The 15,110-nt window shown below is 39.5% G+C and overlaps 1 protein-coding gene across 4 annotated transcripts in view; it reads left to right on the top strand.

Moving 5' to 3' along the window:
• Positions 1-15,110, top strand: part of IL20RA (interleukin 20 receptor subunit alpha) — a 42,723-nt gene that overhangs the window by 21,771 nt on the left and 5,842 nt on the right. For 2 of the 4 annotated variants that reach the window (XM_003255773.4, XM_012505901.2), the window contains exons 2-5: positions 6,190-6,325; positions 11,764-11,942; positions 13,660-13,835; positions 14,399-14,543. In XM_003255773.4, the coding sequence (XP_003255821.2) occupies positions 6,190-6,325; positions 11,764-11,942; positions 13,660-13,835; positions 14,399-14,543 (636 nt within the window). The remainder of the gene's footprint in view (positions 1-6,189; positions 6,326-11,763; positions 11,943-13,659; positions 13,836-14,398; positions 14,544-15,110) is intronic. The other 2 variants (XM_030803645.1, XM_030803641.1) reach the window with 2 other exon arrangements.

The following is a 15,110-nucleotide window of genomic DNA, read 5'->3' as shown; positions in this document are numbered from 1 at the left end:
TCCAAAGACACTGTCTTTTTGGATAGGCCCTTTCCCATCTCGGGGGTCTCTGCCTAGAACACTGCCCTCTCCTAAGGCCCTGTGTATTTACAGGTTCTGTGACCCACCACTCCAGCCTTACTCCCTTGCTTAGTCTGATCACCAAATTTTTATGTATACATTTGTTTTTGTTTTTTACTTTTTAATGATGTCTCTCTTCCTACTTCCCTAGAAGCTCTGCAAGGGCAGGAACTTACCTGTCTATTCACCATAAGGTATCCACATGGTAGGCACTGTGTTAGTATTCAAGGGCTGCCATAGCAAAGTACCACTGGGTTGCTTAAAACAACACAATTTATTCTCTTACAGTTTTGGAAGCTAGAAATCAAAATCAAGGTGTTGGCAGCACCACACTCCTTCTGAAGACTAGAGGAGCCTGCTTCCTTGCCTCTTCCAACTCCTGGTGGTCCCAGGCATTTTTGGCTTGTAGGTGCATCACTCCAGTCCTTCGTCTTCACATGGCATTCTCCTTGTGTCTCTGTGTCTTCCCATGGCTGTCTTCTTATAAGGATATCTGTTATACTGAATCAGGAGCCCACCTGACTTCAGTATGATCTCATGTTAACGGTATCTGCAACAACTCCATTTCCAAATAGGTCACATTCTGAAGTACTCAGAGGTTAGGACTTTAATATATATTTTATTTTTATTTATTTGTTTTTGCAAGAGATACCCATAAGCGTACCCAATAAATATGAGTTGAATGACTGAATAAGATGAGTGTCGAACTGATGTTTCTCATCAATACAGATAGGATTGACTATAGTATGATTTATATGGGAGACAAAGAGCCAAAGTCCAAGGCCAAGGTGAAATATGTGTATCCATATCTATAAATTTAACTGTGGTTTCAAATTAATAGAAATCCTGTTCTCAGCAACTAAACATAAACCAGAGTAGAGTCCAACACAGTCTTCTAGGAATCCCTACCTTTGTGGTCACCATATCATCTGGAGAATGTGTCAAAAGAGGAGGAGTTTCCGCTTGCATTCCCTAGGACCAGATAAGGGAGGACATATTCTAGCAGGAAAAGGAACGGACCTCCTGTGACAAAATGTGGTGGGATCCCAAAAAATTTGCTGAATAGATTAGTATCTAACATTTTTAAATTCCCAAATTATTTGATGTATTAATATCATAGATTAATACATGTTTTCTCGTGAGCCTTTTCTTATCTTTAAATTCTGTTTAAATTCTACTTAGTTTACAACGCTGGCATGTGAGTGAGGAGGTTAAGAGTGTGGGTTCTGAACTCAGCTCCTCCACTTACTAGCTGTGTGAATTTGTGGCAACTTACTAAACTCCTCTGTGCCTTAGTTTCCTCATCTGTATAATAGAGATGATAACAATAGTACCTACCATAGGGCTGTGATGGAAACTGAATGAGTTGGTTTGTGTAAAGCATATAGACCATGCTGGCTGTGTGGTAAGGATTTAGTAAGTGTTAGCAACTATTTTTATTATATGCCAACCAACTTGCTCGTATCGACTAAATACATTTTAACATATAAAGGCTTTCACAATATTTATTATTTTTATTAAAACAGAGCCTCTTAGCCTGTCATAAGTGGATCCCACTTTCAACATTTTATTTTTTGAGACAGAATCTCGCTCTGTTGCCCAGGCTGGAGTGCAGTGGCTCTCTGCAACCTCTGCCATCCTGGTTCAAGTGATTTTCCTGCCCCAACCTCCCAAGTAGCTGGGACTACAGGTGCCCACCACCATGCCGGCTAATTTTTGTTTCTTGTGTTTTTTTTGCTAGAAACAGGGTTTCACCATGTTGCCCAGGCTGGTCTCGAACTCCTGACCTCAAGTGATCTACCTGCCTTGGCCTCCCAAAGTGCTGGGGTTACAGGTGTGAGATACCACGCCTGGCCACAACATTATTTTTAATCATACCCAAACGTATGATACCATTTCCAAGTGAAACCAGAACTAATCCAAAGGAACAAGCAGTCCATGTGAGAGAATTAACTCCTCTTTGCAGAAAAGTCAAACCTCTCTGTAGTAAGAACCATCTATTTCCATTGATCAAAGGCACATTATTAAAAGTCCATAATTAACAAAATACTACTAATCCACAGCAATTTATAAACATCCATTTCTGAAAATAAAATGTCGACAAGCAGAGAGACAAGATGTGCTTTGCCTAATCTAAGGAAAGATGACTAACATGGCTTAATTTGTTCTGACTTAAGAAAAAAAAAAAAGGTTTCAAAACCAGCAGACCATGTTATAACAGGAATATTTTGTGTCCTGGAGAGATTTAGAGATGGGCTGATATCAAGACGTGACCTACTTTTCTCATAACAGGTCTGCCCCTGAATAATAGTTTGATTTATTGACAACAGGATGATCCAAAACTGAAACATTTTCTGCCTCTGCCATCAGAAAGATAACGTCAATCCAAAGGAAGAACCTGCAGGTCTAAAAGCTGTAGTATTTTTTCCCCAGATACAGTGTACAAAATATAACATTCATTTTTAAGTGGATTTCTGTTAAAGATGTTTATTACTCTGAAACCTTGTCGGTGTATTTGCAATGAGCTTAACTAAGCATTTGTTTTTTTAAAAAAAATTCAAAAAGTTTTTACTGTGATCTTCACTTGCTATTAAAAAGATAGTAAGTTTCTGGTCTTCTCCTTGGGTAGTTTTTAATTTTCTTCATAAACATAAAATCAAACTATTAGAAAGAACATTTCTCAAAATTGTTAAGGTAAGTGCCATTTATTAAATTATTGGGAATGGGGGATTTTTTTTTTAGTGATTGGTCTGTCTTAGATGCTTTCAGTTTTAGAATCGTTGTATTCATTCTCTACTATTAAGTAACAAATTACCTTACACTTAATAGCTTTAAGCAACAAATATTATCTCACATATTTTTTGAGGGTCAGGATTCCAGTAAGGGCTTAGCCAACTGGTTTTGGCTGAAGGTCTTTCACAAGAGTGTAGTCAAGAGGCAAGCTGGGGCTGCAGTCATCCAAAGGCTGGACTGGGGTCGGAGGATCCACTTCTGAGATCACTAATGTTCCTCTTGGCAGGAGGCTTCACTCAGTTCTTCAGCAGCTTTGGGAAGCCTCAGTTACTTTGCCACATGGGCCTCCACAGGGCCACTCACAACAAAGCAACTGGTGTTGCCCATGCAAATGATCCAAGACAAAGAAAACAAGATAGAAGCCACAGTGCCTTTTATCACCTAATCTCAGAAGTGTCTTTTGTCATGGCTTTTGTCATATTTTATTGGACACGTAGACCAACCCAGGCACAATGTGGGAGAGAACGATACAACCTGTGAATGCCAAGAGGAAGGGATTATTGGAGGCCAGCTACCACAGTCATGGTGATAGATAACATTTACCCATAATATAGACATGCAGGGGAGGCATACATAGTTCACAGCATTTATAATGAAATATATTCTCTTCTCAAAGAATAGAATGGCATAAGAACATTATTTTTTAATGTTATTATTGTCACATTATTCATTCTGTTGGTTTAAGATCATTACCAGAGTTTGCTAACATTTCAACAACTGGCATAGCATTTGTGAAGGACCATTTAGACAATTACAAAGCATTAATCAAAATGTCTAGTGAATCAATGAACATTAATTATTGACAACACATTCCAGAGTATAGTTTATTTCAGAAGAGAAAAAATGCTTTATTTCCTTATGACAGCAACCAAAAAAGCTAAATTAAAATAAAATTGCCTATCTATTTCTTTTACTCCAAGTTGTTTCTCAAAACCTTTTTGGGTATGTTTTAGGCATCTTGAGAGTTCTGTCATTTGTTTACTCACATTAAAAAAACAAATAGGGCTGGGCGCGGTGGCTCATACCTATAATCCCAGCACTTTGGGAGGCCAAGATGGCAGGATCACCTGAGGTCAGGAGTTGGAGACCAGCCTGGCCAACATGGAAAAACCCCGTCTCTACTATAAATACAAAAAAATTAGCCAGGCGTGGTGGTGAGTGCCTGTAATCCCAACTACTTGGGAGGCTGAGGCAAGAGAATCATTTGAACCTGGGAAGTAGAGGTTGCAGTGAGCTGAGGTCATGCCACTGCACTCCAGCATGGGCGACAGAGTGAGACTCTGTCTCAGAAAAAAAAAAGAAGACAAATAGAATACAGTGTTGTAGAAGATAAAGATTTGTACAGATTGAACCTTGAGACGATATGCCTGGACTATACTATCTGAGATAACTTCTGTTTTCTATCTCCAAACTCATGTTGCCACAAACCAAAATGTTCAATTTCCTTTTCAGTTCTATAAAGCCGTGTTTTGACAATGTCTTCCACCAGTGATATTATAATACAGTCTATTTTATTTTGTATAAGATGCTAACCACTCTTCATACGTTAGGGCCATCTAAAAATGTAGGCCACAGCATTTTAGATCTGGAAAGATCCTTGGAAATTTTTATATTAAATGGGTTCCGCATTTCTGAAGAGCTGAGAAGTGTTATACTCAATATGCTGCCTCCCCATGTTCTGTTTTGCCTCCAAAAATCTGATTAAAATTGAGAACCTAGTAGTACCACAAAGCAGTATTAAATCGTTGATAAATATTCACTGTATGTAATCTCCAGAAAATACCAACACCACTTGCTACCCAATGGTTCCAAAGAATTACAAGAAGAAATCAAAGACTGATGTTGGGCAGGCTATGTCCTTTTGAGATTCCCCTACCCCTAACACACACACACACACACACACACACGCACGCATGCACGCACACAGCAGTGGTCAATTGATTGTGCCTCTCTGTGAGTAATATTTTTTTAAAAAATAAGACTAAAAATTTTTTAAATGAGCAAGGTTAAAAGTAGGAGTCATTACAATTATAGCACAAGCATACCTACACTCAGCCATCTTTACACTAAAGAGCTAATTTTGCTTAGAATCAGGGTGATATTACGAAGTTTAATTCTAAAGGAAATAATTTTTCTTTTCACTTGGCTTGCAAAATAACAATACATTGTATAGAACTAATCTTAACCAACAATTACCTCACACATAATTCCTTTCTCTGACATTAGTCCCAGCTACTTTACTCAAGAATTATGATACTTAGCCAAGATTGGACCTGCCATCAGTGACTGAACTAAATTTTATTTCCTAAGTTTGATTTGCAGTATTAATATTTTGTATTTTTCAAGTTCATTGATTGACTAGAATGTGCATATTTGTGACAGGATAAGTTCTTCATAAAACCTGATTTGTTATCACTCCGTGCTTTGTGATCTTTCCAATATTTTAAATTAATATTTTGATTCCTACATATTACCACTGAATTTTTTCATTTACTTTAATTCAAGGCTTATCTTTGCTTTATTTTATAAGAAAGTAGCCTCTCCTTTCCTTTTCCAAGTTTTTAGTAGTTTCTCAATTCTTTACCATTTCTCCACAAGGATTTCTATAAATTAATCCTCTAGGATACAGTTTTTCTTAGAGTGCCCCTATGTGAACATACCAGTGTTTATTTCAATAAATCGTCTTATTTCATTGGTTCCTTTTCTAATTATTGCTTTTCTATAATCTTTAGTAAAGGCAGTCCCAATTCTAACCTTTGAAACTCTGGCCTCTCGGGGCCACCTACTCTAAATTTTATTTTTTTATCTAATAAAGAGATTGTTTTAGTTCTCTGCTGTGCATAACAAACTACCCCCAAAACTTAGTGGTTTAAAACAATCGTTTTATTATTTCTTAAACTTCTGGAGATTAACTGGGGCTCTGCCAGATGATTCTTCTGCTGGTCTCACACGAGGTCTCTCATGCAGCTTCAGTCTGTGACAGAAGGGGCTAGAATGGCCACAGTGACTTCATTGTGGCCCCTTAATTAGAAGGCTGGGCTCAGCTGGGACACCAGGACAACTGAGCCTCTCTTCATGCAATCTCTCAGCATGGTCTCTCCAGCAAGTTAGCTGTTATTTTACATAGCAACTCGGGAATTTTGTTTGAAAAGCAAAAGTCCTGGCTTGGTCCCAGAGCCACCTCTGCCGCATTCTCTTTTTCATTTCAGAGATGTTACACAGGGCATGCATACTGGAAGGCCATATTGGGGGCCATCTCTGGAGTCTAGCTGCTACAGGAATCATGTTTTCCTTTTCTACCACTAAGACCTCAATTCCTTTCTGCTCCTTTTTCAGTTTCCTGTGTCTCTGGTGGTTTGCCTAAACCTGCAAACATCACCTTCTTATCCATCAACATGAAGAATGTCCTACAGTGGACTCCACCAGAGGGTCTTCAGGGAGTTAAAGTTACTTACACTGTGCAGTATTTCATGTAAGTTTCTTCTTTTCCTTTTGGCTAGCTTACAAACACAAGACTCAGACTCCTGTGAATTGTGCAAAGATAAACTCTCTGTGGTATTAAATGTGTTTGAAAGAGAGAAAAGTTTTAAATATTTCAGGTTAAGTTTTCTTGATGTTTTGTAAGATTAAATTAGAAAACAGTTTCTTCATGGAGACAGAGGCATTGGGGGGCTCAGGAAAGGTGAGGTTATTTAGACAGAGAAAAGAAGTTTCTAATAATAAAACATTATTAGGTGGCTGAGCGAACAAGGCAATCCATCATCTCTGAAATTTCTAAGCTGTTTGGAATTATAGGCATCCTTAGACTCCTTGAAACCGCGTGCACATTTTGTGTGATCAGCTGTTGCACTTAAAGATAGCAGTGAATAGACATTTCATCTGGCCCTCAAAACTCATTGCAAGCAGGAAAGAATGCAAAACAGATAGTCAGTGTCCATCTTCAGAGAAACAAAGGAAATGGCCACAACCCTGACCACAAACTAGGAACCATCCAAGCCAAATCCTGTGGAATCTGAAGAAAAACAGCTGCAGAAACTGAAAGCAAACCTATACCTTCCCAGCTCCAACCACAGGAAATGATTTCACAAAATAAGTGTCACAGTATGAAGAGGCCCACCTAACAATCTGAGAGCATGGAAATCTAAGGATTGCCACCACCAGAAATTAAGGAAATGTCCCCACGGACCCCCAGTTTGGTGGCACGGAATGTCAGAGATGGATGAACTGAAACAGAAATCAGGCACACAGGACATGTCCATTGTGGAGGCCCTGTCACAGCCCAGGGAGAAGCTGGGAATGAGCCGGGGTCAGGAGGAAAGGGAGGTGGCACTGGCTGGGAGACAGCCCAGGAAGGCTACAACATCAGCCTCCTGCAGCCCAAAACCTGAGGGCAGACAGGCTTCCCAGGGAGCAAAGGGAATAATAGATTTGGTGAGAGGGTATTTGATGGAAACAGAAGTTTAAAATTATGGAGAGCATTGGCCTGACACAGTGGCTCTCACCTGTATCTCAGCACTTTAGGAGGCCAAGACTTCTGGATCGCATGAGCTCACAAGTTCGAAACCAACCTGGGCAACATGACAAAACCCTGTCTCTACAAAAAATACAAAAATTAGCCTGTCATGATGGTGCATGCCTGTAGTCCCATCTACTTGGGAGGCTGAGGTGGGAGGATGGCTTGAGCTGGAGGGTGGAGGTTCCAGTGAGCTGAGGTCATGCCACTGCTCTCCAGCCTGGACAATAAAGCCAGGTCTTTTCTCAAACAAACAAACAAAATTGTAGAGAGCAAAAGCTCATTATCTGAGCCCTATTCTTATATCCATTTGCCTGTTCAACAAACAGCTGGCCCCAGTCAAAGAGTAATAGTCCCAAGGGAACTAGCATAGCGCCTATTCATAATTACTGGAAGAGGGAAAGAGGAAAAAAGAATACAAGTTTCCAGAAAGCTTTGCTATGGAAATAAGGAAGAATTAAAATAAATAACAGTCCATAATTTTGTTAGAGTGCATAAACAACAGGATCTGTAAAGGTAAAACTCGAAGAGAAAACAGTGAAAGAAGAGATTCTAAGACAACAGGGAGAACATGCTTTTTTTTAAGGAAGTGTGCAGAGCTTAGGAAAATGCTGGCATATAAAAATACTGTATCAAGATGAAAAACCTGTTAGAGCTAAGTGATAGTAATGGTTGAACAGGTAATAAAGACTGTTTGGAACTGTGTATCATAAATGTGTAGTATGTCTAGAAAAATTTGGTAAAAACAATAGCAAGACATATCCTGGTGAAGTTATTGGACTTTAAGATATTTAAATGATTCATGGCCATTTTAGCAAAAGCAGAACCCAGGTTGGGAGAAAGGGATAATTTCAATCTGGCAACACTCAACAGAATATATCTTGTGAGGAAAAGACAAGTGTAACCTAAGACTCTTACTAAGTTCAGTAGACTGGTGTTTGGAAGCAGGTGGGAACTCAGGAGATCACTTTTCTGAGACCTTCCTGGAGGATGAGGTGGAGCACTAACTAAAGATGACCTCCAGCTAACAAAGAGATAAAGACAAACCCAAAAGAAGAACTTAGTGGTGACAAAAAGACTGGTAGCATGCATGGAATTCATCTAAATGTAGAACTAAGACTAAATAGTGATGGAAATGTAATTATAGAAGTTTCTTAGAAATAATTTGAATTTAAACAATAATATAAGGTGGAAAAGGGGGGGGAACTATAAGTGTACTGATTTTCATAGCCAGAAGCCATTAAATGTCATCTAAAATGACAATATTTTATTCTTTTAATAATTAACCTCTCAATATTTTTCACAAACCATTTTCTTAATTTAAAAGCTCTTTCAGGAACAAACATCTCTTGTGATGACAAACATTTGCACTTCTGTAGTTCCTTTAATCTCACTTCAATTTCTTTTTTCTATCAAAGTTCAAGGCACACTGAACTGACTACTTTTATTAAAACCATATGTATGGTATAATCTAATTTTTGTCCATCTATTTTGCTATCTTATCATCCTTCTGTTTATACAGAAACACAATGAGCTATCCAGAATCATACACACCAAATGTTCCAGGGTAATGGGTTTTAGGATGATTTGTTTCTCTTTTGATTATTCTTTCTGAATTGTTTGATTGTTTGAATTAAAAAACATTTACCATATTTTCAAAAAAGAACAAAGTCAGTTTTGTCTTTGAAAAAAAAATTCAGATCACTAAAACCAGTGAAAGACTTCAACAGTGACTCACAGTGACCTCATTTATCCAGAACCTCATTCTCATTTCCAAGGAGTTTCTCAGGAGCCGGTGTTAGAGGAAAGAAATCACTTTGCAAAGAGAAAAGGCTCATGAGCATGTCATTGCCTCCTTATCCATTAGGTGGAGCAAAGAGCTTGCTCTGTCCTTTATGTTTTATGTGATTCAGAAAGGGATTTTTAAAAAATAGACAGAGTCATCACTGCTCTGTGTGAGCAGATCACTCAGATGGTGCAACTTTTAAAAATATGTGTTTAAAAAGAAGCTTGCCATGTTGGAGTTCTTACATGCCTGTGCATGTGAAAGAGGGACAGGAATATAGGGCAACGTATTTCACTGCCAGAGGGCTCCAAGCTCAGCTCTGGAGTCAGATAGTCCCCAGTTCATAGCCAGGCTATGAACCTAGCTGGGAAGGTTACAGATTATACTTTTATACTTTTGAGTGAAGTTTGTTTCCAAGATGAAAATTTACCAAAAGCTTAAATTCTATCCACCAAAACAATTAATGCAAAAAAATAGAATGTAGCACTAAAAACAGAAGTTTTGGCATCAGGGAAGAGTGGTTCAAATCCCAGGAATGCCGTTTACTAGTCATGTGAATTTGAGTGGATCCCTTAATCTCCCTGAGCCTCAGCTGTCTCATCTGTAAAATGGGATGAAAATAAGAGCACCTACCCCCTAGGGTTGTTATGATAATTACATGAGACAAAGCTTGTAAATCAGACCACTGAGGGCCCCATATGGCTGTTTGCCATGCGTGAGCGTCATTACTGTAATATTTGCTGAGTGATTCTGGTCATCATTCATTTATTTTGTTGAAAATCTTGTAAAGAGCCTTTTCTCCTGCATCAGCATCTGTCATGGGAAGCTGCCTTGCCTTTGGCAGAGTGAGGAAGTTTGAGGAGGGAGGGGTCACATAGGCAATGGCAATAGTCTTCAAGCCACGACTCAGGACTCTTTGATGACTCATGAAATGAATGTTGAGAGACATTATTTTTAATGGAAAGGAATGGAATGGTGTGGAATGGAGTGGAATGAAAAATAACTGAATGCAAGGCATGTGGTAAAGTTTAAATATTTTCTTGTACAATTTTTGTTTTAATATGTTAGATAGTTTTATATTTTGTGAGCTGAATCACAATGTAAAATGTATTTTTTTTTCCCTGTGGATCATGGTCAAAAAAAAAATTGAAAGCCCCTAAGTAACAGTGATCACTTGGATGGAGAAGTTGATCAGTAAGACCTGACTATCTTTCTGATGTCTTTTGGTAGATATGGTACTTAGGAAATGGGAAACATTTACTTTCAGAAATCTGTTGCCATATTCTGAAAAGAGAAAATATCCTTAAGCTTTGGCAATACATGGACATACCCTCTTTCTCAAGACGCACTCTTCCCTTGACCTTTATGATATTTTTTTCTCATCCCTCTTTAGTTGCTATTTCCAGATCTTCTTTCTATCCAATCTTTAAATCTTGACACTCCTGAAATTTTATCCTAGACTTTGTTTTGTCTCCATGGATCATTCATTCATGCTTGTGCCATCAATGAGCAGTTTGATGACATTGACTCCAAAATCTCTACCTCCCATGCACATACTCAGGCTCAAGGCATCAAAAGTGAACATCTTATCTTCCCCTCCTACCCTGCCTCCCCATCCATTTCCCAAATCTGTTCTGTCTCAGTGCTCTTTATCGTAGTAAATATCACCACCATTCCACCCATCTGCCCCAGACAGAAAGAGACAGCATCCTTAACACCTTCGTTTCCCTAATCTGTTACATGTTTTCTATCACCAAGTCCTATCTCCTAATATTTCTTGCTTTTGTCCTGTCCTTATTTATCCTACTGCCCCCGTCCTTGTCCAAGCGACCTACATCTTCCCCTGGACCACTGTAGTGTCCTCTCAGCTGCTCCCTAGGCTGCCACTTGTAACTCATCACCTTTCCCATGCTGCCTCCCCTGTCCCTTTCACTGGTTTATCACATGTTACCTGAACTCGACACTTCAGTCTTTCCCCCCTGAAAAGGGCTAAAAATATTGCCACCTCCCTATTTGCTATGGGAGTTGTGTTTTTAATACAGAAAATGAAAATCAACATGACCAACCTAGTCAATATTATCATGATCACTATAATTATCAAAAATGCAGATTTCTGTATGCACTCCAGCCTCGTGTATTTTCCCTAGAATCATTGATGCTTAGAGTTTTATATGCTATGAGAACATCAAAGTAGTTTTTCTTCCAAGTAAAAAAATGACAAACTGCTCTTCAAACAATCCATCAAACTGACCTTGTGTACATAATAGACTGAAAACCTACATAGATAATTACTAGAAGAATTGATCAGACAATATGTAAAAATTTCACTGTAGCTAAAGAATAACAATAAAATATATGCTTTCAAAATACACTATCCATATTATAATTCACAGAAAGAAAGGTGATTACAGAAACTCTGACTCATGTTCCTGACAGCTAATGAAAAAAATTGCCCGCAGCAAAAGTGGATTCTTTTTTATCTCAATGACAGGCACTTTTGTTTTTCTGAAGAGAAGGTCATCAGTTCCATTCAGTTTTATAAAACGACTGAGTTTTTTTATTGTAAAGTATAGAGGGCACCTCATTATTAATTCAACTTCTTTCTTAGCAGATATGGGCAAAAGAAATGGCTGAATAAATCAGAATGCAGAAATATCAATAGAACCTACTGTGATCTTTCTGCTGAAACTTCTGACTACGAACACCAGTATTATGCCAAAGTTAAGGCCATTTGCGGAACAAAGTGTTCCAAATGGGCTGAAAGTGGACGGTTCTATCCTTTTTTAGAAAGTAAGTAATGCCATTATTGCAATGGTCAGTTAAACATGTATTAATATCCGGTTTAACAGTCGCAGCCTCATAGACGGCCTTGCCCAGAGGCTTGGCTCTATTCTGGACCAGTGGGTTGAGTGAGCAGGACAAAGTCCTTAACCTTGCTGGCTCTGAGTCTCACCTTGATTGACTGATTGACTGTAGAGACAGGGCCTCATTATGTTGCCAGGCTGGTCTCAAACTCCTGGGCTCATGCTATCTTCCCACATCAGCTTCCCAAAGTGTTAGAGTTACAGGCATGAGCCACCACACCCAGCCTGAGTCTCATCTTTAGAGTGAAAGGTTTAGCCAAGTGGTCTCTAAGATCTCTCCCAGATCCAAAATTGATACTAGGTGACAATGATATCAAATTTTGACTTTGTCTTACTACTTAGTGGAAGCTATGTAATTTGAGGAACAAAATGACTTTATTTAATGTGGGTTTATGGACTATTAATGTCTCCACAAGATGGATTAAAGATTGTCCTGATTATCCAACTATGCTGCTGCTTGTATGAACTTGGTAGTGTGATGATGTAATTTCCAAGTGTAACTCAGAATTAAGGCAACTTCTTCCTGGTATTTACTTTTATAATGTTGCCATCCCCTGAGCTATGGCTGACTCAGTCATGAAGGACCCACTCAGGGCTGCCATAATGAGCTCTGCAAGCGCTCCATAAGTCCGGGAGCCCTTCTGGATCAGAGGTCAGAAAACTACCCTTGGGACAAATCCAACAACCCCCTTTCTGTTTTTCTACAAGCCAAGAGTTAAGAATGTATTTATATTTTTAGTTTCTAAAAATCCAAGGAATATTTTATGGCATTAGAAAAGTAAAGGAAATTGGAATATTGATGTCTATTCATAAATAAAGTTTTATTGGGACACAAGCCACACTCATTTGTTTACATAGTTACCTTAGATTGCTTTTGCAATACAAGAGTGGAGTAGTGCAACAGAGATCATATGGCCTGGGATGCCTGAAATATTTACTGTCCAGACCTTTAGGATAAAAGTCGCCTGGTCTCTGTTCTAGATCATTCTAATCACATCTCTGACTTTCCACTTACCAAATCATGTTGTTGTCATTTATCACCAACTTTTCAATTCACAGAAATGTTACAAACAGTTTTGATTGTATTAACCATCTACTGTTTATGCATGTGACTAAGGAAACAGAACACTTGAATTTGCTGTTCTAACATTGAATCAGGCTGTGTGAAATGGTTTCAAGATTTGGCATAACTCAGGCCCACCTTAGTACATTTTGAGGCATCTCCTGTAAGAAGGTGTCTTTTAAGGCCAGGCGCGGTGGCTCACACCTGTAATCCCAAAACTTTGGGAGGCCGAGGTGGACGGATCACAAGATCAGGAGTTTGAGACCAGCCTGGCCAACAAGATGAAACCTCGCCGCTACTAAAAACACAAAAATTAGCTGGGTGTGTTGGCGGGCACCTGTAATCCCAGCTACTTGGGAAGCTGAGGCAGGAGAATTGCTTGAACCCAGGAGGCGGAGGTTGCAGTGAGCCAAGATTGCGCCATTGCACTCCAGCCTAGGCGACAGGGCAAGACTCCACCTCAAAAAAAAAAAAAAAAGAATGTCTTTTAGGGCCTTGATCCAAGTAGGATTATATGGCAGCTTTATCTAAGGTAATTTTTCATCTGAACATGATAATACCCTCTTTCTCCCCGTTTAAGCACAAATTGGCCCACCAGAGGTGGCACTGACTACAGATGAGAAGTCCATTTCTGTTGTCCTGACAGCTCCAGAGAAGTGGAAGAGAAATCCAGAAGACCTTCCTGTTTCCATGCAACAAATATACTCCAATCTGAAGTATAATGTGTCTGTGTTGAATACTAAATCAAATAGAACGGTAAGCCTGAAATGGAATGGGGCATACATTCCTATACCACTCTGTAGCTAATGTGGGAACAAACAACCCTGATGCACTGATTCTCTGCACATGAATCTGGGAAGCCATGATATTCAAAAGATACGCCACACAAAATACAATTCTATATACAGAAATTTTACAGAACTAACTTCAGATCTTTTTTACAGAAACTCTGTTGACAGGATATGGTGTTATTGGAGTGTAGAGAGATTGTACACTTCACTTTGATGGAGAGCTTTCACTTGCACAGTCTTTCTCTGAGAAGAAAAAAAAAAATGTGAGCAAGGACCCAGGACAATGAATAAAAACTCTATCCATGTGTTGTTTAGAATTGTTCTCAGCATTGGTCCAGTTCCTGACCATGCTCTGCTAAGCTAAAGGAAAAGAGTATATTGAAACTGTTGCTGAAAAAAAAGAAAAGCTTATACTGATAGTAAAGAATTAAATGGTGCCTTGGTCTTTTATTTCCTTCTACAGTTATTTGTCTGGGGTGGTCCCAGAAATGTCTGGCTCTAACCAGTGTTTGCAATTCCCTATCCTAGTGGTCCCAGTGTGTGACCAACCACACACTGGTGCTCACCTGGCTAGAGCCGAACACTCTTTACTGCGTCCACGTGGAGTCCTTCGTCCCAGGGCCCCCTCGCCGTGCTCAGCCTTCTGAGAAGCAGTGTGCCAGGACTTTGAAAGGTAAGCTTTAAAAAATCTTTGCTGGTCTAGGAAGGAGATCTGCTAAAACTAGAAGTCAGTATGACGGTTTAGACAAGGTTTTGACAAATCCGTGTCTAACAGAAACAGGTTGAGGCAAAGGCAGAAACAACTACCACCAGCAATGCGTGGAGCAACCCGGGACTCTGCCATTGAGCTTGGCCGACGTTCGGAAGTGTTCTCACACCCTCGGAGAACTCATACAGGTCCCGTGTCCACTGCCAGCTGCTTTCCATGGTCCTTCGGCCACCTGCCTTGTGAATTAACAATGATGAACTTTTACACATGCCTTTTTTCTTCTTTAAAATCATAATCAGGCTGGGCATGGTGGCCCACACCTGAAATCTCAGCACTTTGGGAGGCCAAGGAGGGAGGATGGCTTGAGCCCAGGAGTTTAAGACCAGCCTGGGCAACATAGTGAGACCTCATCTCTACAAAAAGTAAAATCAACCAGGCTTGGTAGTGCATGCCTGTAGTCCTAGCTACTCGGGAGGCTGAGGTGGGAGGATCACCTGAGCCCAGGAGAGGCTGCAGTGAGCCATAGGTGCA

Source organism: Nomascus leucogenys, chromosome 3, assembly GCF_006542625.1.
Source record: "Nomascus leucogenys isolate Asia chromosome 3, Asia_NLE_v1, whole genome shotgun sequence".
Classification (NCBI taxonomy): domain Eukaryota; kingdom Metazoa; phylum Chordata; class Mammalia; order Primates; family Hylobatidae; genus Nomascus; species Nomascus leucogenys.
The sequence above is the reverse complement of the archived record's forward strand: the minus strand, read 5'-3'. Positions and strand labels throughout refer to the sequence as shown.